This window comes from Bos mutus, chromosome 16 (genome assembly GCF_027580195.1).
Source record: "Bos mutus isolate GX-2022 chromosome 16, NWIPB_WYAK_1.1, whole genome shotgun sequence".
Classification (NCBI taxonomy): Eukaryota; Metazoa; Chordata; class Mammalia; order Artiodactyla; family Bovidae; genus Bos; species Bos mutus.
Genome location: NC_091632.1, coordinates 41,257,034 through 41,280,166, shown reverse-complemented (window position 1 = coordinate 41,280,166; position 23,133 = coordinate 41,257,034). Strand labels below are relative to the sequence as shown.

Below are 23,133 nucleotides of genomic sequence, written 5' to 3'. Positions count from 1 at the left end.
TCTTGTTTTACAGAATTTTCAAGTCCAAGTTGCATGGGTTTGATTTGGGAATGGGGTGAGGTCTTGCAACAGCAGTTATTCCAGAACAATCAACGTTACTTCTTAGTGTTAGAAAGATAATTGTCTCGAATCAGTCGTTAAGCTTTTGATGCTTTAGATTTTCTAACTCCTAGAGAAGAAGAGAGAGAGTGAAATTGAAAATTTAAACAAATTTGAGATTAGTTTGTTTTGACCTGCTTCGCTACCCCCTCCTGCCTGCCAGCTTGATTTTTCTCAGTTTAATTTCCTGTTAGCAGTGAGGATAAAGACAGGTAAATATTGGCTAGATGTATACAGTGTTGTTTTTAGACAAAAATCTGTGTAAGCTTTGTAGTTCTGGTTGGAAATTTGTAGACAAATGAATACATGGAATTTGAAAAGGAAAGAACCAAGGATATGTGTTACCTGAGATCTTAGAATCTTTAAGAAGATGTTATTAAGCCAATTTTGGTGACTCTTTTCAGGGTCAAACATAGGGTAAGGGTAATGACTAACAAGATTTCCTTTTAACAGAGGTGCTGTTTTCCCAGTTTTTATTTCCTTTTCCTTTTTAAGTTCTCCACTATTCCCAGACAATGCTAGTATTCCTTCCCCACAAAAGAATCTAGCAGAAAGCTATAAGTAGGTCATCCTGCAATTGAGTTATTTCTTAGAGAAGTTTTATTAGAAAACAGCATCGTTTATGTTGATATTGCTTAAGAGCATAGTTTTATTGCTAGGATCTAATATAGCTTCTTTTCTGTTTTAATATTTTCATTCAATTCATTTATTCCTCTATAGTTTTTAAGTGTTTATCATACTGAAGGCAGTATATTGTTCATAGAGGTGAAGTATGGTGGCAGGTTTGACTAGGGGACCAAGATGAGAGGCTCTGAAGGAGGCTACATAGTATGCTGGGATTGGGGTTTGGGTCTTGGGGTTTCATAGTTGTTTCATGGGTGTGGGTGTACAAACACACACACTTGTGTATGTGGGAGATTTGGAAACATCCATATTAACTAGCAAGATGCTTGTGGACTTTATTTTGCAGTGTTAGACCCACCGCTTTTGGCTGATGGAGTGGTTCAGAGTGTGTGGGGTGGAGGAATCTTGTGTAAAAGGAGGGGAGAGCCAGAGAGCTAAGCAGTCCCAAGGGTCAACTTCCTTGGCCACTGCTGTGCCACCTAGCTGGGGTCTCGGGAATTTGTCGGTGAGAAAGGCTTTGTTCATGCATATTCTTTATAAGGAAAGGTTTTCTTCTGGAAATTATTTAGGGTGGCATTGTCATGCTTCACAGAGGGGTGAGAAGGTATTTCAAAGGTTAACAGGGAGAACTTCCCTCTCTGGGAAAATATTTCTTCCCTGGGCCGGAGCCCCAGTCTGAGCCTTGCCCTCTGCGTGCCCGTTGCATGAGCAGTGTCCACTGTGCTTGTGAGGAGGCTGTCAAGAAGGATGCTGGCAGGTTCTTTGTGTTTCAGGATGACAAACTGCCTGATGCTTCAGGCTGTGGTTTTTACCCTTGAGAGGACCCTACTCTTGCTCTGTTTTCGTAGACCTGCTGATTTAGTGAGGGTTGAAAAAGCAGAGAGAACTTTGTTTGCCTTTAGAATCTGCCTTTGAGTTTTGGCTGACTTCCTTCTCCAGCTTAGCAAATGCTGTGCTGTTTGCAGATGGCACAAGAGATTCTTGGACACAAAGCTATGTTGAGGTTGTGAAAGATGGCCAGAATCGCCCAGTTCAATATCATTGCCCAAATCATGGACACAGGATTTGAGGTCACTTGGTCGTGTGATCAATTTCCAGGCAGAGGCTGCATGTTAGAAAATAAATCTTAACCTCGACCCATGGTTTCATTTCCAGACACCCTCTAGTAAAGAGAAGAATTTGTTATCATGTGTTGTTTGGAATAATTGATATTGATGGTAATAGTGTCACTCATTTTTTTCTGGCCTGTTTCAGGCTTGCTGATTTTAAGATTAAAAAATATATATATATTTGCCCTGCAGCAGCTGTTAGCTCAATCTGGTAAATATGCATTTTCATCTGGGCAGTTTTGAAAATGTGCGTTATGCACTTAATGGATCGCATCAGTTTTGCTCAGTTCTTTCAGAATTGCTAGCTTGCTTTTTCTTCTTTAAAGGTTCTTTTTTTATTATTATTCTTTTTACAGTACTTGTGTTGACCATGGGGAATTTTCAGGTTGAGGATCATTGATCCAACAGAGTGAAACCAGTTTTATAACCAGCTTCAGACAATCCACACTCTCATAAATTACATGAAAATTTTTGGCAAATCATTTTGGCTGTAAAAGGTTACTGGGCGTATATTCAACTGAGATTTTAGCGTTGCTATTGACTTACGTTCTCATCATTTCCTTCCCAAATAAAACCACTTTATTTTTGTGTTAACTGTAAACACATATATAAATTTACTTTCTTAAATAGCTGCTTAATTAATGAGACAGTTGGGAAATACTTCTGAATTATTTGGCCTTTTTTAACCTTATTTGAAGGATTTCCAGGTGGCACTGGTGGTAAAGAACCTGCCTACCAATGGAGGAGACATAAGAGATGTGGGTTCAATCCCTGAGTCGGGAAGATCCTCTGTAGGAGGGTATAGCAATCCACTCCACTGTTCTTATTTGGAGAATCCTGTGAGCTGAGAAGCGTCGCAAAGAGTCAGATATTCTTTTAATTTTTAAATTCCAAATTGCTTCTTAGAATATATTCTCTTGTAGTTGGATTCTCCTTTTTACTGGAAGGGCTAGAAAGAAAAATTTTAAAAATTAAAAATTTAAAACAATAATTTTTCATGCTTTTATTTTTAAAATGACTTAGAAAAGTCAGATTAAAGCGGTGTATTTTCCCCCCATCCATATGGTAAGTTTGACATGGTGTTAAAATTTTTAGTTCATGTCAGGAATTTAATGACTTCTGACTTTGGTCATTCTGTGTGTTATCATTTATGTAAGTAATCTCTTAAGTTTTGTCAGTTTCGAGGATAATTTTGAAGATATTCTCAATCTTTTTCACATATAAGCTTCAAAATACTGATAGAGATCAAATGTGGTCCACTGGAGAAGGGAATGGCAAACCACTTCGGTATTCTTGCCTTGATAACCCCACAAACAGTATGGGGTTCTGTTCATGACCTCCCCAGGTTTATAGGTGCCCAATATGCTACTAGAGAAGGGTGGAGAAATAGCTTCAGGAAGAATGAAGAGTCTGAGCCAAAGCAAAAACAGTGCCCAGTTGTGGATGGGACTGGTGATGGAAGTCTGATGCTGTAAAGAACAGTATTGCATAGGAACCTGGAATGTTAGATCCATGAATCAAGGTAAATTGGAAGTGGTCACACAGGAATCAGTGAACTAAAATGGAGTGCAATGGGCGAATTTAATTTAGATGACCATTATATCTACTACTGTGGGTAAGGATCCTTTAGAAGAAATAGAGTAGCCCTCATAGTCAACAAAAGAGTCTGAAATGCAGTACTTGAAATTTTAAGAATTTCAAGAATGACGGTGATCTCTGTTCGTTTCCAAGGCGAATCATTCAATATCACAATAATCCAGTCTAGTGCCCCAACCACTAATGCCGAAGAAGCTGAAGTTGATATGAAGGTTTTCACGGTTCTCTGAAGACCTACAAGACCTTCTAGAACAGCAAAAAAAGCTGTCTGTTTCATCATAGGGGACTGGAATGCAAAAGTAGGAAGTCAAGAAATACCTGGAGTAACAGGCAAGTTTGGCCTTGGAGTAAAAAGTGAAGCAGAGCAAAGGCTAACAGAGTTTTGCTAAGAGAATGCACTGGTCATAGCAAACACCCTCTTCCACAACACAGGAGATGACTCTATACATGGACATCACCAGATGATCAATACCGAAATCAGATTGATTATATTCTTTCCAGCTGAGATCAAATTGCCAGCATCTGTTGGATCATAGAAAAAGCAAGAGAATTCCAAAAAAGTATCTACTTCTGTTTCATTGACTACGCTAAAGCCTTTGACTGTGTGGATCACATAAAACTGTGGAAGATTCTTAAAGCCATGGGAATACCAGATCGCCTTACCTGCCTCCTGAGAAACCTATTGGCAGGTCAAGAAGCAACAGTTAGAACTGGCCATGGACAATTAGACTGGTTCAAAATTGGGAAAGGAGTATGTCAAGGCTATATATTGTCACCCTGCTTATTTAACTTATATGCAGAATACATCATGTGAAATGCTGGGCTGGATGAAGCACAAGCTGGAATCAAGATTGCAGGGAGAAATATCAAAAACCTCAGATATGCAGATGATACCAACCTATGACAGAAAGCAAAGAACTAAAGAGCCTCTTGTTGAAAGTGAAAGAGGAGAGTGAAAAAGTTGGCTTAAAGCTCAACATTCAGAAAACTAAGATCATGGTATCTGGTCCCATCATTTCATGGCAAATAGATGGGGAAACAATGGAAACAGAGACTTTATTTTCTTGGGCTCCAAAATCACTGCAGGTGGTGACTGCAGCCATGAAATGAAAAGACACTTGCTTCTTGGAATAAAAGCTATGACCAACCTAGATAGCATATTAAAAAGCAGAGACATTATTTTGCCAACAAAGGTCCATCTATTCAAAGCTATGTTTTTTCCATTAGTCATGTATGGATGTGAGAGTTGGACCATAAAGAAAGCTGAGCATGGAAGAATTGATGCTTTTGAACTGTGATGTTGGAGAGGACTCTTGAGAGTCCCTTGGATAGCAAGGAGATCAAACCAGTCAATCCTAAAGGAAATCAGTCCTGAATATTCATTGGAAGGACTGATGCTGAAGCTGAAGGTCCAGTATTTTGGCCACCTGATGCAAAGCATTGACTCCTTGGAAAAGACCCTGATGCTGTGAAAGATTGAAGGCAGGAGGAGAAAGGGATGATAGAGTACGAAATGGTTGGGTAGCATCACCAACTCAATGGACATGAGTTTGTGCAAGCACTGGGAGTTGTTGATGGACAGGGAAGCCTAGTGTGCTGCAGTCCATGGGGTCGTAAGGAGTCGGACACAACTGAACTGAATTCAATGACCTGTTTTACATATAACTTACCTTGTAGTTTGAAATCTCATATCTGGATTTATAATTTTTGGATCAATTTGGTTTGCCGTGATAGCTTTTTAAACAGAGGTAACTTTGTATCTAGTAATAAGGTGTTGATATGCAAATTCCATATAACACTCTTCCTCAGGGCAGCTTCCAGTAAGACCACAGAGAAGTGTTATCAGTAGTTGTCCTTCACATCATGTGTGTTCCTTCCTTCTCTAACAGATTTATGCTCAGGTATATTTACAGATGTGGTTTCCCAGTTTACTCAGTGGTAAAGAGTCTGCCTGCTAATGCAGGAGGTGCCCTTTTGATCCCTGGGTTGGGAAGATCTCCTGGAGCAGGAAATGGCAACCCACCCCAGTAGTCTTGCCAGGAAATCCCATAGACAAAGAAGCCTTGTGGGATGCAGTCCATGGGGTTGCAAAGAGTCGGATACAACTGAGCACACACACATTTACAGATAATCATTTTCCTGAATGTATCTTTGTAGTGAAAAATGAAAGAATATAGATTTTCTCGCCTCTTCTGGAAAGCTTTTTAAATATATGTTGCTGTTGCTAAGTCGCTTCAGTAGTGTCCGACTCTGTGTGACCCCATAGACGGCAGCCCACCAAGCTCCCCCGTCCCTGGGATTCTCCAGGCAAAAACACTGGAGTGGGTTGCCATTTCCCTCTCCAATGCATGAAAGTGAAAAGTGAAAATGAAGTTGTTCAGTTGTGTCCAACTCTTCGTGACCCCATGGACTGCAGCCTCCCAGGCTCCTCGGCCCATGGGAATTTCCAGGCAAGAGTACTGGTTGTCATTGCCTTCTCCAAATATATGTTAATAGCTACTTTATGTCTTTATAAGTAAAGGGTTTATAGTAATAATGATTCTGTTGATTATAATATATATATATTAAAGCTTTTTTTGTGTGTAAAAAGAATAGAGTTATTCTTAATCCTTATTATCTACTATCTGTTATTTACTTCGATTCTGTCTAGTCTTACCAACATCAGTATCAGACATCAGTCCTTTGGGGGAGTACAGAGAATGCAGAAATGAGTATGTTTCTTTGAGCTCAAAATTGATAGTGGACAGTGTAGACCATCTTGACTGCCAAATAACTGACCACACAGTGGATGTAAATTGTCAGTATATTTATACAATATTAAGGAAATTTTTTATCAGGGTAAGGAGATATTTCTTTGTAGAGGAGCTATGAGAATTCACTGCTGCTGGAGGTAACTCATTATATGGCTGCAGGTGCTTGTAAGAATAAAATAATAAAGAGGGTTTGATGTGGTCGGGCTGTGGGCTTTGGTGCAGTTGAACAGTGAAGCCTAGGGAAGGTAAGGTGTGACATGTGATCAGAGCATTGACTGCAACAAGCTTTTTTGTCACATGAGCTTTACGAAAGTGGAGATCATTCGTCAGGAAGGGACCTGTTAGTTTTGAAGTCAGTGACTAGAAGCTAGGTGTGATAGTGTTGGACTTCTCAGGTGGTGCAGTGGTAGAAGAATTCACCCACCAATGCAGGAGAAACGGGAAACTCGGGTTCGATTCCTTGGTGGGAAGATCCCCTGGAGAAGGAAATAGACACTCCAGTATTCTTGCCTGGAGAATCCCATGGACAGAGAGAAGCCTAGAGGACTACATTCCATGGGGGTTGAAAAGAGTCGGACGTGACTGAGCAGCTGAGCATACATGACAGTGTTATGTTATGAAAGACCGAAAATAGTTCCTTTGTGGGCTATAGGTGATAGAAAGAAGGTGTATGGGCTATGATCTGTGTTCAGATTGAGTGAGGTGAATAAATAATGGATATCTGGAGATTTGAAGTGCTGGCAAGTGGATACAACAAGGATTGGAACATGGAAATTAAGGACCTTGGATTGTCCCCAAATTTGCCCAAGTTGGAGCTACAGTTTTTATTTAAGGAATGGGTTTCTTCAGTTTTTACTTGAATACCAAACTAGAATTAGGAAGAGAAATATTTACCACTGTGGGAAGGATTCCCTTCATCCCTTCAGGTGATTAGCATGATAGTGGATGTTGTCTGAATATTGAGCAGCTTTTTTTTTTCCCCAGCATCCTGGACTTTGGAGCAAGATAGAAAGCTCAGTCAGCAGTTCATTCCTGAACTGCCATTTCACATGCATTCAGAGATCGAATAGCTGTTCTGGAGCCTACATCTGAGTAGAGAAATCAGTTGGGAAATTCTGGATGCCTAAATGTTTGACTTTCAGATTTCTTCCTTTTCTGTAATGATTCTGGGCCTCAAAAATCCTGCTGTCTTTCAGAAAGTTTCATGGAAGGAAGTGCCCCTCTGTCTTCCTGGTCTACCTCTTGGTGGGTCTTATTGGTACCTGTGGTGGGACTAGGATTTCCACTGGATTGGGGACTCCAGACCTTTGATTTTTGGGGGCCTGGGTATGTTGTGTTCTTCACATGCATGAACTGGAGAAATAGAGGTATCTGCCTGGTTTGAGAAAATTCTAAGTCATTGTTGTGACGGGTCGTGAGGAAGATAAAACATGGCATTTTAAGTGTGGGCATTATGGTCACTCTCCCTGGAAAATGTGATTGACAGCAGATGCCATTACTTCTCAGTGAATAATACACAAACTTTCCTGTCCTGTGCTTTATGATGATCTTGGGCTGTAGTGTGGAGAGTTTTTATATTCCTTTATAGGTATTGCTTTCCCTAAAATCATTACTTCTAAAACAACAAATATATCTTAGCCTGTCATTTTAGAAAGTAACCTTTAGACTCCAGCTGTTGAGAGCATCAGAAATAATTACCCAGCTACTGCCTTGTCAAATGTAATTTAAGAAAGTGATCTTCTTCCCTGAGGAAAATCTAATTTGGTTTACTTCATTCCATCTCTGATTGGCTGCCTTCGTTTTCTTTACGATTAGAAAGTAAAATATGTTTAGGTTAAAATTTAATAGAAAGTTACCCATGAGATAGTAGATGGTTTTCTCTTTGTTTGTGTGGGTGAAAAGGTTATTGTAGTAGCATGTTCAAGGTAGTCTTTTTTACATATTTCATTTATTTCCTCACAAAATATTTATTAAAAATAAAGCAGTAGTTGGCAAAGCTGTTTGTCTTTGTGAAGATGGGGAGCATCTGTCTGAGTAAGATATTCACGATTTTGTTTTGGTGTGTAATTACTTGAGTAAGTAATTCCCTTTATCGAAGTCTCTTCATCTGATTATGGATAATCCCATGGGATTCCCACTCCCCTTCTTGAGGGCTGCTGGGAACAATAACTGAGGCTTTACCAATTCTTTAAATCATCAGCAAGTGATCAAAAAGAACTCAAGAGCTGTTTCCTTTTAGCTTAAAATTATTTGTAATTTAATATCACCTTTAAAATTTTTTCTATAAAAGGTATGTGCTTTGTTATTTATTTATTTATTTATTTATGCAGTGGCTTTATGGGCCCTGTCTTTGTTTCCTTAAAGGTAAATGCCATTGTTTAAAATTTTCTTTTTCTTTTAAAGACTGTGTGTATATCGAGAGTCGGAGGCCCAACACACCGTACTTCATCTGTAGCATCCAAGACTTCAAACTGGTAAGCATCTTTTCACGTGCTGTTGATTCTGCTCTGTGCTCTCCCAGTTCCATCGGCTGTCTCTGTTGATTGCTTCTCTCCGTGTTGACTTGGTAACCTGCTCACCTCTAAAGTGCTGACCACTTGGTGACTACAATACTCCAATAAGGCAGTAAGCAGCTTTGTATTAGTAACATTTAATGTTAGAAAGCTCATCCTGCAAACAAATATTTCTGAAATTTTTATTCCTTTAGTAACTGTTTTGACAACAATTTCAGAGATTACCTTGAGTAGTTTTTTTCTCAGCCATTGTGAAGAACCTGAAGTGAAGTGAATTTGGGATTTCATGATGAATTGCGGAGAGAAATAGGATGTAAATGGGCCAGAGATTATGATTTTCTGTGACATACTTTCTTAGGTATGTTAAGCAAATATGGAGAATATCTTGAACCTTTTTTGGGGGAGTCTCCCAGGAGTGGGGGTTGCGAAAAGGAAGCCTGGCCTGGTGATGGAATAACTACACTGCTTTCTCACTGAAAACCTTTCACAAGTGCTTAAGTGCTGGGATTGTCTGAAATGAAATCTTGCTTTCAGTCCACTGGTTGTCAGACTGGGAACTTTGGATCCTTCAATATTCATAGAGAGTTTGCAGAGGTCTGTAAATAAACATTCTCAATGTTCAATAAATGTACCTTACACATGTCTGTATAACTCCTTTTCAAATGTATCAATATGCTTCTGTGATTTTTAAAATTAACTTATTTAATGACAAGACATAGTTAAGAATCACTATTATTGTTTAGTATTTTCCTCAAACCATTGTTATGTGAAATACTGTAATTTGGGGATCTTTTGAAACATGATAAGAAAGGATTCTTGTACTTGAAGGTTATGAGCCACTGTGTACATTCTTAGGTTTAGAGGCATGCCAGTTGTTTAGCTTTGTAGAGATACACGTCAGTGTCTGTGAATGCCACATTTCCAAACCCCTCTGTGACTTCTGATAACACTTGTGCTCTGACATACATTGTTCGTGATATTTCAGTCTAAGGAAAATAATATTCTGAACTGTGCATCTCTTTTTTTAAAAAATAACACATTTTGAATGATTCCAAATGTCCAATTAGTATATCCTATTGAGTTAAAAAGTTGCCTGCCATTTACTTTTCTTTATTCAAAAGTTATCACATGAGTAACACATGTGTTTTGCTACTTTAAAACAAAGTAAATCAGGCCATTTATGTCTGAGATTTCTTTATTCTTCATAGATCTCTTTTACCTTCCGGTTGTTTTACAAGGTGGCCTTGCAGTTTAATCTTGTAAATCAAATGCTTTCTGTTCAGAGTTTATGTCAACATGAGGTTTTACCATTTTTAGAGGTCTCTGCTGTTTATTATGTGTTGCCGCCAGAGATTTTTTTTACAGACGCTGCACCGACATCTGTGAATCTGGGCGGCGGCCTTGTTTCATGAGGAGTTAGCTTTTGCTAGTGGTGCTGCCATTGCTCTCTGCTCATTGTCTTTGTGTGTGATTTTTACCAAATGTGTAACACCAGTGCACCATGGAAAAGATATAGCTGTGGAATCATATTGCAAAGATTTTTCTTTTAACTGTTAGAGTCTGAGTCCCTTCTGTATACGTTTTGCACGTTAGCAGGTGCCTTCATGTTTGAACGGCGTCTCTTATGAAATGCTGATTACAGTGTGATAGCTGCTGTTTGGGGCAGAGGTTCCTGCTGAGCTACAGTAATTGCTCAGGGTATTAACAGCAATAAAAGCTGAGGCTTCTGTTGTCAGGATTGGTCTAGTGCAGCACATTAAAATGATGTGGAAAGTGGGGTGCTATGGGTTTAGATGCCTTTTTCTAAGTCACGTATGCTATGTCACGTGTTTCTGATTGAGTTTTGTATTCAGAACATATTCATCGTTTTTGTGTAAGAATAATAAGGATGATGAAGAAAATATGTGCTTCTGGAAGAAATATAGTTATTGTCTGGTTACCCACTTTCCTTGTTTCTGAATACCACTTATGAAAAGATAACCTGACAGATGAGAATAATCATAGACTTTCTCTCCTTCCGCTTGCCCAACTAATAGGCGAAAAGATGAACAGAAGGAAATGTGCTTTGTTTCTTTGCAAGATTTTGCAAAGAAGAAACCAGGGTTGGTTTTGTGCACAGCAAATGCCACACGTGGCAGATGGAACCATGGAAAGGAATAACCCAACAGCTTTGACATGTTGTTGATTAATTACATATTTTATCTTTTTTGGATTTGAGGTTTAACTGAGAGATGTCTTTCTTTGTTTATACCATAAATTAGAATCAGTCCTTTTATCATGGTGAGTTTCTGAGTACAAGGTGTGTTTGGGGACCATCAGAGGCACTGGGGGAAGGCCTTTTGTAGGGGAGGAAGCTGAAGCAGAGGTTTGGCGTAGCTGTGCAGAGAGAGAGAGAAAGTGAGCTCTCTCCCTGAGTCTTGCTGCACTGGTGCTTCTTCCTGTTGGAGTCTCAGATTACCCTCCTTGTTTTCTTTCAGTGTAGGGCCCCCTTCTTGGGCCAGCTGGAGGAGCTCTCCATTGACCGTATCGGAAAGAGCTTGGGCTCACAGCGGCGAGCCTTTTCTTCTGCTGCACTCCCCCAGCTTTTCTCTGTCACCATGTGGCTGAGCGTGCACTGAGGGTTTTGTTCCAAGCCAGTCGGTATCCCCAGGGGCATTATGTGCCAGGGTGAGTTCAGATGTTCTGGGTTATTGCCAGGGCCTTCGACAGGCAAGCCTGCTTTGTGTTCTCTGTTGAGTGTAGCTATAAGGGGACTGAGGAATGTAAGGCAAAGGTCCTCCCCTCAGGGGTCTTGGGTTCTGCCTGGACCGACAGCTGCGGTAGAGTGGATGTCAGCCCTTGTTGGAGAACATTCGTAGGACTGATGTGGAGGAAGGATTCCCTTCTTTTACAAAAAGAAAGCAATAAAATTCTATTCTTATAGGAACCCCGGCCTTAGCATAGTAGAATTACTTTGCTGTCTAGAAATAATCATAGGTTTTGAGAATGCTGGACGGAGATTATTGAGATTGGTAGGTTCCATTCAATGTCACCCCTCAGAGTTCCTCATCTGGCTCTAAGAGTCATGCTTCCTGCCTCATCCTTCACTCCCAGATGAATGGTTGAAGCCATTCTTTTAATATCCTGCATGGGAATTCTGTGTGGATTCCTAATAGTTTCTGTTACTCATTAAATAGAAAAATTATGTTGCTTGTTTCCTTGAGTTATTACAGTTATCAATTCTTCAGCTATTTGTACATGAAATTAATTTTCAAGTCATATAGATAATTATTACAAATATTATTTTGAGCAGATACCACTGGTTCATTTTTGCTCCTAAGTGGTTTATTAAATAGAGACTCCTTGGAGTTGGGGACCTATCTGTAGTAAATTTTGCTTTTTCCAGTTGACTTTTAGGGCTCGGGGTGTTGTTACAACTCTTCATGGATGCATATGCTCTGGTATCATTGTCGTCCCTAACAGCTTGTATTCTCAGTGCTGATCCTGCATATGGAATAGTTAAAGATGCCTCCCACTCCTTACCTTGGCAAAGGCACACCTCCATTACTGCTGTGAATGTGGGGACTGAGTTATGTAAGATTTAGTATCTGGTGTCTCTCTGTTTCATAGCCAAATGTGAGGTGGCTGAGGGAGGAACGTTTGGAATTTCTTCCTGGTTCCTGGCCTAGACCCATAACCCTACCCCAAAAGCTGCTTGCCACAATGCAACAGTCAGGGGCTTCAGCTTAGCTCCACCTACCGTTGAAATTGCCCTCTCTCCACCAAAATTGAGTTTCTCAGAAGACTGAAAGCAGTTAGCTGCTTTTCCTTTTTTAAAATGAAAGTTTAACTGAGAATAAGTGGCTATATCTTGTTTTTTTTTTTGTTAGAGACCTTTACATAGACAGTGCTGGGAGGTAAGGGAGGCTTCACTAAGAGGCAACCTTGTGTGCATACGTGTGTTATACACCACAGTTATTTAATCCCAGCTTGGCTGATGTGGCCGCTTAGGACAGAATGTATGGTGTATGGGCATTCATTGTAATGTTAGGTCAACTTTGTATTGAAAACTCTTAGGGGAGGCAGGAAATGCACATTAATTTGAACATGGCTAATTGAGAAGATTAGATGTTATTCTGGGATTGAGTTTTGGGGGATGGTAGGGTGCCTGGGTGGAGAGCTCCACTTGGAAATCAGCTAGTCTGTTCATCAGTTCTTGTTTTCCATGACACTGGGCAAGACATTACACCCTCCTCACCTTGCTTTATTTACCTATAAAGTTGGGATATAAAGTGCCCACCCACTTTGCACATGGCTTGTTTTTAGGTGAAAAGATCAGCCTACATCCTGGACAGTGCAGTGATGATTGTGATGTTGACGTTTAGTTGGTGCTCTAGGTTTAAGCTTGGGAAAAGCAGATATTTCATCTGTTTTATTCATTGATGTATATATTGCCATGACTCATCTAAGATCCATAATAAATATTTACTGAATATTGAATGAAGTTACACTTCAGTGGAAAAAGTTAAGTGGATAAAGTTACCAAAAAACTTTAGTAGTCGTTTGATACAGTGCATGCGTTAACTACAAATTAGTCTTTCGTTTATTAAACAGGCCAACGAGATTTGCTTCTTTACCTTGAGTTAGCCTGCAGTGTGTGGTATTTTATATATTTAAATAATTCTAAAAATACTTTATAAAATTTTCTTTAGGAAGTTTATGTGAATGTAGTTAAGGTCATAATATTTTTTAGGCATTATTATGTTCCACTTTGAATTTTCTATATCACTGACTTTTAGCAAAGATAAATGATGGCCTAGTCTTATGTAAACATCCCAGAGAAGGCAGCTCGTAGGAAAAATGCCTTTGGATGTGATGGTTTGTTTCTGTATGAAGCAGTGGTTGTTTTCTCTCTAGGTTTTTGTAGTCTCTCAAGCCAAGCCTGCCAAATTGAGTCTTTCTGTAGTTTCTTTTTCTCTGTACCCTCTTTGTTCATTCCCTGTGGAAAGGTCAGTACCACTTGCTTACTGCTTTGTGACTTGAGTGTTGTGTGGGATAATGAAGTGAAAACCTTGGAAGTTTGTTGCTAAGTATTTTCTGCTTATAGATTGAGGAGTCACGTCTTAGATAATAGGAAGTACAGCAGAGATGGTTCTTTGAAGAGTCGTTCCTTTTTGTCAGTTTAGTCGTTCTTACCGTCAGGAGTTGGGTGCCTCAGTGCCCTTCTTAATTTTGCCATTTGCAAGAACGTGAATGGACTTAGAGGGTACTTTGTTAATTGAAGTAAGTCAGACAGAGAAAGACAAATTCTGTGTGATCTCACTTATATGTGGTATCTTAAAAAAAGAAAGCAAACTAGTGAATATAATAAAAAAGAAGCAGAGAACAAATTAGTTGTTATCAGTGAGGAGAGGGGAGGGGCAAGATAGGGGTAGAGGCTTAAGAGGAACAAACTATTATGTACAAAATAAGGTACAGGGATATCTTGTACAGTACAATATACCTAACATTCTATGATAACTATAGATGGAGTATAATCTTAAAAATTAGGAATCACTGTATTGTACACCTGTGTCTTATATAATATTGTACATCACCTATACTTCAATTTAAAAAAAGTTTCAAAAAAAAGGAGGAGGGTTGAGTTACTGACTTGTTACTTCTGAAGGCCACACCTTCCCCACTTCTGTTTTTAAAATAAAGGTCTTGGTCACTTGGTTGCTATCCATACGTATTGTGATAAACTGTAATGGGGTAGTGGACTTCCTCCGTGCTGTGTTTGAGGTAAGCCACCAGCAATAAATACGTGTGCAAGGACTAAATGTCCTTTTTGCATGAAGTTTATAATTTAAGAGTGGGATGAAGCCACTCGGCCCTGAGTGTGATGGTCAGTCAGGTGCGGCTTTGCGGGCACCTGCCGTGCTTGTCCCCACCCTCACCCCACTTACGGGACAGTCGTGTGGAAAGTTATTTTGAATCACCACAACATTTTCACATGATATGTGTCAGTTCTTAAGTGGGAGAAGTGGTGACACAAGTGAAAATCAGAGTGAGGCTTTGGGAGTAAATAATCTCAGGGCGTCTTATTGGCCCCATTGACCCAGCTTCTGAGTGGTGTTTTCACTCATGATTGACAGTCATTGTAGGCTTCATGGGATTTCAAGTTTTAATGGTTCATGATTATTGTGTGATTGGGTAATTCATTTTCTCCTAATGTATTTGGATTTTTAGGACTCTGTGTAGGAAATCGTTGAAGAAGTTTAATTATGTTTACTTCCATAAAATACTTACCTAAAAATGTTATTTTACTAAACCTGCTCTGTATATGTGAAATTTTTTCATGCAGAAAACTCTGGGTATTCTGTTTTTGTTTTTTTTTTTTTAAATAGGAGCTTAAGGAAGTTTGAGACAATTTGATGTTTGTAGAGAGCTGCTGTGCTAGAGTACTGGTGAATAGCTGTCATTCCAACTCTGTTTCTTAGAAGTGGAAATTTGTAATTAGTGTATATGTGGATGTTTGTGTTAAGGGCCAACTCAAAATTATACAAGAAAAAACTCATTAGAAGAATTGAAAAAAAATTAGGACAACTGAGATACTATCTGTGTTTTTTGATTCATAAATGAGAGTAATGAAATGCTTTGAAATTATGCCTTTATAAAATGTTTTAATAATTACTTGAACTTTTGCATATTAAATAATGCCAACATGCTTAGAAATGCTTTACTAAGGTGTTTTTTGCTTAAAACATTTGATTTGAATGAATAAGGATTTGAGTGGTTTGATTAATTCCTAGTGCAAGAGATTAACAAGAATTTCAGTTTTTCAAAAATGTTGATTTGTTGCTTACATTAAAAATTCTTGACTGTACTGCACATCCTAGTGCCCAGTTGAATCTTTGATTTGAAATTTGCAGTGTTGGTATGGGCAGGAGGGAGATGATTATGGCTACTAACACTTGATGTTCACAGAGGTCATTTATATAGCGTCCCCAGGGCAGTATGGTCAGAGACTGACTGCCCACAAAGCATACTGTGTGGGAGCCCAGGGTCCTCTGGAGGGTCATCTGAAGAGTAAGAAAAGCATCATGATAAAGACATTCCCCGTATTAGTTCTTTTTCTTGGGATTTGTCCTTTTGTTTGTTTTCAGAGACATTTAGAAAGAATAAATAGTTTACGGAGCATATTAAAATCTTGGACTATAAGAAGCCGTTAGGGTTTCTTTTCTTCTTGAAAGGAATTATGTGTAATAGGACTCCCTAAAAATGATTTAATATGAAAAGTTGGCTTACCTGTAATTTCTAAGCAGTTTTAAGAACTGAGATTTGCTTAAGTATTTGGATTTTATGGGGTTTTTTAGTTCATTAAAAACTACATGAAATTGGATTGGTTAAGTTTTTGGAAATCTTATATACTCCCTAGAGTATTCAAAAAAGGAACATGTTCAAACTATTACCTGAGCTATCTTTGTGATACTTAACCAGGACTGTGCTGGCTTTCAGAAGTTGCTCCCTAATCTTTTGTTGGTTTTGAATGTTTCTTGGGGGCGAAAAGAAAGACATATGTATGATATGCACCAAACTGGTTTGGCTCCTAAAAGACATAATGTCTTTCTTGAACTTTATGCTCCAGCCTGTTCATTATACTCACCCTGTGGGCATTGTGAGCAAACTCAAGCTTGTTTGAAGGGTGTTGTCTTTTTTTCTGGTGTTAAGCCTCTGTCTTCAGCTTTACAAAATGAAACTAGGACTTTGAGAAAATGGTAGGATCTCTTTTGAGGCCCCCCACTCCCCCATACCTTGAGCATTTCCTTATGAAGTATGTGTCTTATGCCTCTAACATCTGTCCTTAGAAAACTCTTCTGAAAGCTCAGTTTGTCCGCTTGTGGTTCATTTTATAGTTGTGTTTATCTGACACCGTTGCATTTTTGTTTCTATTATAAGCAAAGCATGCCACTGTCACTGCACTTTGACACTGTGTCACATCTTAACTTGGTTATTTTGAGGGGCACACACCATACTGCCTTACGACAGGCCCACACGAAAGCGTGGAGCCAGAGAGTCATACATTAGTTCACGCCGGAGTGAGAAACAGCTTTGATGGATGCGCAAAGTTTACCTTGAGTGGTAGAACAGATTCTCTGAGATTTTGGAGACCATCTGCTAAAGGATTTGTGCAGAAACCTGCTGTGTGCTGCGTGCCCCTAATAACCAGGGTCTGAGGGGACATCAGGCATGTTAACTGAAGACTGTTTTCTCTTTTAGGTCCACAACTCCCAGGCCTGTTGCAGATCTCCAACTCCTGCTTTGTGTGACCCCCCAGCATGCTCTCTGCCGGTGGCATCACAGCCACCACAGCATCTTTCTGAAGCCGGGCGAGGGCCTGTAGGGGTAAGGAGAATCCCGTTTTTAAAAGCTATCAATATTTTATATCCCATAGGGTATAAAATAGGATCATTGCCTCCCTCCCCAGAGCCCCTTTAAAAATGTGCTGTATTGTCTGTGTTTTTAAAGGAGTAACAAGTACATGCACAGAGGAAGCAAATACGGGACTTGCCTTACCCCTCTAGGACAGTTCCAGACGCTGGGGGGTGGTGGTGTAGGGGACTCTGGCACCAGCAGAGAGCACGCTGGGCTGCTGCAAGGAGCAGGAGCTGGCAGTCAGCAGCGAGTATGGATGTTGGCAACTGAAATGGGGGAAAAGGGGGTAAGTGGGTCCACGTATGGAGTGTGCCATTCCCCAGGATCCCTGGGACTTGTGGCCGGTGGCGCTGAACTGTGTGGGGTGCTGCCCTCCTGGGGGATGTTTGGTAGAGTGTTGTGCAGAGGTAGCTGGGCTTTTCTGCAATGCCAGATATAGAATCAGTGTGTGACAGGCTTGTGTTGACGTGTAGAGGTGGTGCTCTCAGCTGTGCCCTGGAAATCCTCTGTTCCCTGGTGGTGATGCGGGGCCTGCTGTGAGGCAGAGCAGGATGAAATGTCTTTAGCGCTGTATCCCTTGGAGCACAGGGCCTGGTGTTAGTGGTCCACGAGGGTTATTTTCGTGTCTTACCTTCTCTGAGAGCTGTGTGTACACAGCTGTGTTCGTTTTCCTTCTTTTATGAGGATTTAATGCTAAAGTTTTCTGAAAGACTGGTGCTTCTTGTTCTGATTGACTGCTGTTAATCACGAAAGAAGTTTGAGACCTGTCTTTTGTTTTATGTGATCTCACCAGGGGGCTCATACTCATGCTGAATTAGAAAATAACAAGAGAGTAGTCACCACACGTACTCACATGATTCAGGATACTGGCACTATGTGATGACTCATTCGCTTTCCCTGTAGAATATTAGTACCTTGAGACTCAGAGAAGAGAGCACTCCAAATGGGCTGTAGCAGCACTTGGGAAAGCTTTGGGAAGGAAGGTAGGTATTGAGGAGCAGGGTGTGTTTCTGATACACTGGTAACATGGGGCGGGCAGAGTGGAGGAGCCCTGCACGTGTGCATGCCAGCCTGTCCCTATAAGCAGCATAGGCATTGAGCCTGGTGAAGCCAAGAGTTGTGAGAAGATGACTGCAGAACGTCAAAGAAGAGCACAGGTTAGTGGGTCCTGGGAGGCAGACATGGGGCCGGACTGAAGAAGGTCAGAAAAGGCAAGATTTTATGTGCTGGGCCAAAGAGAGCCTTTGCAGGCTTTTTCATTCCAAGCAAGCCGATCACTGCTTAAGAAGATTCATTGGGTAGCAGTGTGGAGTGGGGGAAAGATTGTGAAAGTTCCAATTAGGAGGCTAGGGCTGTCACCCGTGCATGAAATGAAGGAGGACCAAGACAATGGAGATGGGGAATAAATAATTGTAATAAAATCAGGAATAATTGTCAAAACAACATTTTCATGTTTAGATAGTTGCTACTGTAATTTATCAAGAATTAGACCAGAAAAAAGGTTCATATTATGGAAGCCTTGAAATTCCTGATATATAATAGTCAATCACAATGGAAGATAAAACCCAGTGTAGTGGATAAAAATCTAATTTTAATCCCTGGAGAGATATTGGCATCTTAACGAACAAATTAGCAGTCCCGACTTGCCTATTTCAGAAGCTCCAGCCTTTACCAATTACCATCTTGTTTATGTATGTGAGTGTATGAAATGGTTTTTATCTTTTAGACCAATACTGTATTCTCTAATCAGTGTGGATGTCATTGTTAGACTGTTTCATTTATTGCAATACTCACTAACCAGGATTTGCTGAATGGATTTAAGGTTTTGCCCATAATAACATTGATTTTTGGTAAACTTTTTATATTAGCATTAGTGATACCTAGTATTAATTTATTTAAATTTTTAACAGTAAAAATATTATGTCCACCAGGAATTTAATTAAGTCCATGATCGGTGATACACTCAGATACCATCCTGTGGAAGCTGGAGAAGATTCTGTAGTAAGATGACAGATCTTTTTTCAGTCAAGACAACACTGTGTAAAGCTAACGTATTGATTGTTCTTTAACAACACTTCATGCTGCCAAAGTCATTTGAGCTGGATCTGAATCGGATCCAGTTGGCAAAACTCCCCTCCATGTGTGGAGCTCCCATAAATTCTGCAGGCCTACAGATCTGATACACTGTAATGAGAGAGCTGCTGGGAGAAAAAATTGATTACAGGGCTGCAGACAATATCATTAACGTTTCCTGCCATGATACACCAGATGTCTTCTCTAATAGACTGTTTTTGTTAATTTAGTTTTTATAGGATAGCATTGATTGCATCATAATTTAACTTTTCTTTGCATATTCAGGTATCTGTGATCTCTGTTTCTATACTGATGATGGCATCAACTCATAAGGTTTAATTTTTATTAATTTTTATCTGTTCATTTTAAAAGCATCTGTGTTGGAAAGGCAACATTTTTACTCATTCCTGAGAATCTGTTAGCTCGGATGCCTTCTAGCAAAAAGTACTGATTTACTGGTGGGGTGGGGAGGGAGGTGAGAAGTCAAAGGAAGCGTTGTCCAGATCCTCCCCAGACTGGGCAGAGATGATCTGCACCCCTAGCTGCTCCGCATATCGGTGTTTAATTTGCGCGACAAAGGCTCTGTCCAGAGCAGAGAGGTGCAGCCATTTAAAGGGGACTTGAATGCACGTTCACGTCCACTGTGGTAGGTGTGGCTCTGCAGGCTGGAGTGCTTGGCAGGCATACCTGTCCTCTCCTCACTGGAAGTTCAGTGCTCCTCACTAGGATATTTAGTTACTTAGTATTTTTATTCTTTACTCTTACCTTTTTGTGCATTTAAGACCTCTGTGGAGTAGCTAACAGATATTGTTACAAATATGACCATGTTTGGACAGTGGGTCGAGCTATTTTATGTCATTAAAGAAAATATTCACAGCAACTTTATTCACAACAGAAAAATACTGCAAACAGCCTATATGTTCTTTGATGGGTGAATGATCAAACCAAGTCATTATTTTTTTTTAGCTACTAGTTTTGTTTTTGGTGCATTATCCTTCAGAGAACAGATTTTTGTCTTGATGAGCTCCTGTGTCACATTGACACGTTAACTAACCATCTGACCCTTAGTTTTCTCACTCATAAACAGGTATGCTACTACCACTGATCGCAAAGGGCTGTTGCAAAGGTGATTGAAATAATTCATTAAATTGCTTTGCATGATGTCGAGCATATAATAAGCATTCATTAAGCAGTATCTCTTATCACATAGTTTTATTGTACAAATTCAGGTTTAAATAATTGATTGGTTTTTTGGATATTCTTAAAGTCCTTAGGTCCCTAGATGGTTTTGTTGAGTTTAAGAGGGTCTGTGAACTTCCTGAAATTGCTTGCAAAGTCTTACACACACATGCATTTTCCTGGAGAGAATTTATATTTTTCAACTATGAATGATAATCAGATTCCTAAAATTTAAAAATTAAGTTTAAAAACTGCCATTCTCTAAAGTCTCTTGAGGTATGGGTCGATTGAAACCTCGAATCAGGAAAGTAACCTTTAAAATGACATAAAAATGAAAAAATGTCTTTAATTGAGGCTATTTTCCAAATAAAGACTATAATTAAAACCCTAAAAGACAGACAACCCTCAAACCAGCTAACTGCTTGCTAAGGAGGTAAACTAACGTGGAGCAGTCACTGTGTGCTGAGGCACACTGCTGCTCTTTTATGTAGCTTTCCCCAGACGGACTCCACAACAGGCGCTTCACATACTTGCGGTTTGGGGTACCATTTAATAATTGAAAGTAAATATTTATCATAAAATGCTGTTTTAAAAGTAAAGCCAGTGGAAGAGATGCAAGAGTCACAAGTTCCATCCCTGAGTTGGGAAGATTCCCTGGAGTAGGAAATGGCAACCCACTCCAGTATTCTTGCCTGGAAAATTCCATGGACAGAGGATGCCTGTGGGGCTGCAGTCCTTGGGGTCACTAAAGACTCAGACATGACTGAGGGCCTGAGCACACAATTCCATTTCTTAGCTGCTTGATGCTTATAAAGAGTTGTCGTCTGGTAGCTTGTTTTGCCCTATAGGAGGTTTTAAGGATATCCTGCTTTTTCAGAGTTTACTGTATTTTCTTCAGTTGCCTTAAGCATTCCCCAAATAAGCCTTTTATGTTTGACTGTGGTAAAAGTGTTAGAACCAGATTTTCAGAAAAAATGCCAGTACAGATGCCCGTCTACCCTGGATGAAAGATGATTACTAGCTGTTGAATTTTAATGTAACAAGTTAAAAAATTCTTAAAACACCCAGTTGACCAGTGTTAGTGAGCACATACCCACTTCCAGGTGAATTCCTCTCCTTTGAAGCTGTTATTTCCACGCCCTGCTGTCCCTTAGAAGCTGCAGGCCAGCTACTTTGTTCTTAAGGCTATCTTCCATATACTCATCTGCTCCTTTTATACAAAAGAGGCCTCGAGCCACAGTTTCAGAACATATATTGGAATAGCCTTAGGATTTTAACGGAGAAGGCAGTGGCACCCCACTCCAGTACTCTTGCCTGGAAAACCCCATGGACGGAGGAGCCTGGTAGGCTGCAATCCATGGGGTCGCTAAGAGTCGGACACGACTGAGCAACTTCACTTTCGCTTTTCACTTTCATGCATTGGAGAAGGAAATGGCAACCCACTCCAGTGTTCTTGCCTGGAGAATCCCAGGGACGAGGGAGCCTGGTGGGCTGCCATCTGTGGGGTCACACAGAGTCGGACATGACTGAAGTGATTTAGCAGCAGGATTTTAAACCACTTCCCATTTGGCAAAACCAATACAATATTGTAAAGTTAAAAAAAAAAACACTTCCACTGTTTAAGCAGTCTTTGCTACCATAGATCTGTATGAAATGTAATGGTTACTTTTAAGTTTTATTGAGCTCTCCCTTCTTTCAGGGATAATGCATCATCCTTGGTTACTTACAGGCACTGTGAGACCCTTTAACTTCTTTTAAGGGCTATTTCATGCTGTTTGAAAATTGTATAAGCAAATATGTGGTGTGCCCAAGCTTTCCAAGTTCTCTGGAAGCAGTTTTACTAAGACACGTTTCAGGACATGGAGGTAAAGTGTGCAGTTTGTCTAGCTTAACTTTGTTTGTAGTGTTATCCCTCATTTTAGGATATCATAGTATTTTTAGTGACAGCGTTTCAAATAAATATCAAGGTCTTCAGCTTTTCTAAGTGCCTGGTGTGAAGATTAAGTAACTCACCTAAGGTTAATCAATCCTTTCCAGAATCTGAAAGTTGTTATGCCTAACTCCTCTAAGTTAGCATTTTCTATTTTTATCTTTGATCTCCTGTTGTACTGTTAGATCGAATGGCAGATGCTTATCATTTTTTCCTTTTTTTATTCCTTGTAAATAGACTTTATTTTTCAGAGCAGTTTTAGGATCACAGCAAAAATTGAGTGGGAGGTACAGAGATTTCCCATACACCTCCTACCCAATACGTGAATGCGTGCATGTGCTAAGTCGCTTCAGTCGTGTCCAACTCTTTGCAACCCCATGGACTGTAGCCTGCCAGGCTCCTCTGTCCGTGGGATTCTCCAGGCAAGAATACTGGAGTAGGTTGCCATGCCCTCCTCCAGAGGATCCTCTTGACCCAGGGATCGAACCTACATCTCTTTATGTCTGCTCTGTTGGCAGGCGGGTTCTTTACCACTCGTGCCACCTGGCAAGACCCCATACATGAATAACCTCCCCCATTAGCAATACTCCTACGAGAGTGGTACATACATTACAGTCAACGAATCTCCACATCAGTATCATCCAAAGTGCATAGTTAGCTTTAGGTTCACTTTTAGTGTGTCGTATGTTCTTTGCGTTTGGACAAGTTTCCAACGCCGTGTATCCACTGTCAGCTTCACACAGAGTGGTTTCACTTCCCTGACAGCCCTCTGTGCTTCGCCTGTTCAGCTCTCCCTTTCGTCCTAACCCCTGGCAACCGCTGATCTCTATGCTCTCTCCTTAGTTTTACCTTTTCCAGAA

The 23,133-nt window shown here is 40.1% G+C and overlaps 1 protein-coding gene across 3 annotated transcripts in view; it reads left to right on the top strand.

Annotated features, from left to right (window-relative positions):
* Positions 1 to 23,133, top strand: part of RERE (arginine-glutamic acid dipeptide repeats) — a 416,446-nt gene that overhangs the window by 179,220 nt on the left and 214,093 nt on the right. For 2 of the 3 annotated variants that reach the window (XM_070385171.1, XM_070385172.1), the window contains exons 3-4: positions 8,585 to 8,655; positions 16,936 to 17,061. In XM_070385171.1, coding sequence (XP_070241272.1) covers positions 8,585 to 8,655; positions 16,936 to 17,061 — 197 coding nt within the window. The remainder of the gene's footprint in view (positions 1 to 8,584; positions 8,656 to 16,935; positions 17,062 to 23,133) is intronic. The other variant, XM_070385173.1, reaches the window with a different exon arrangement.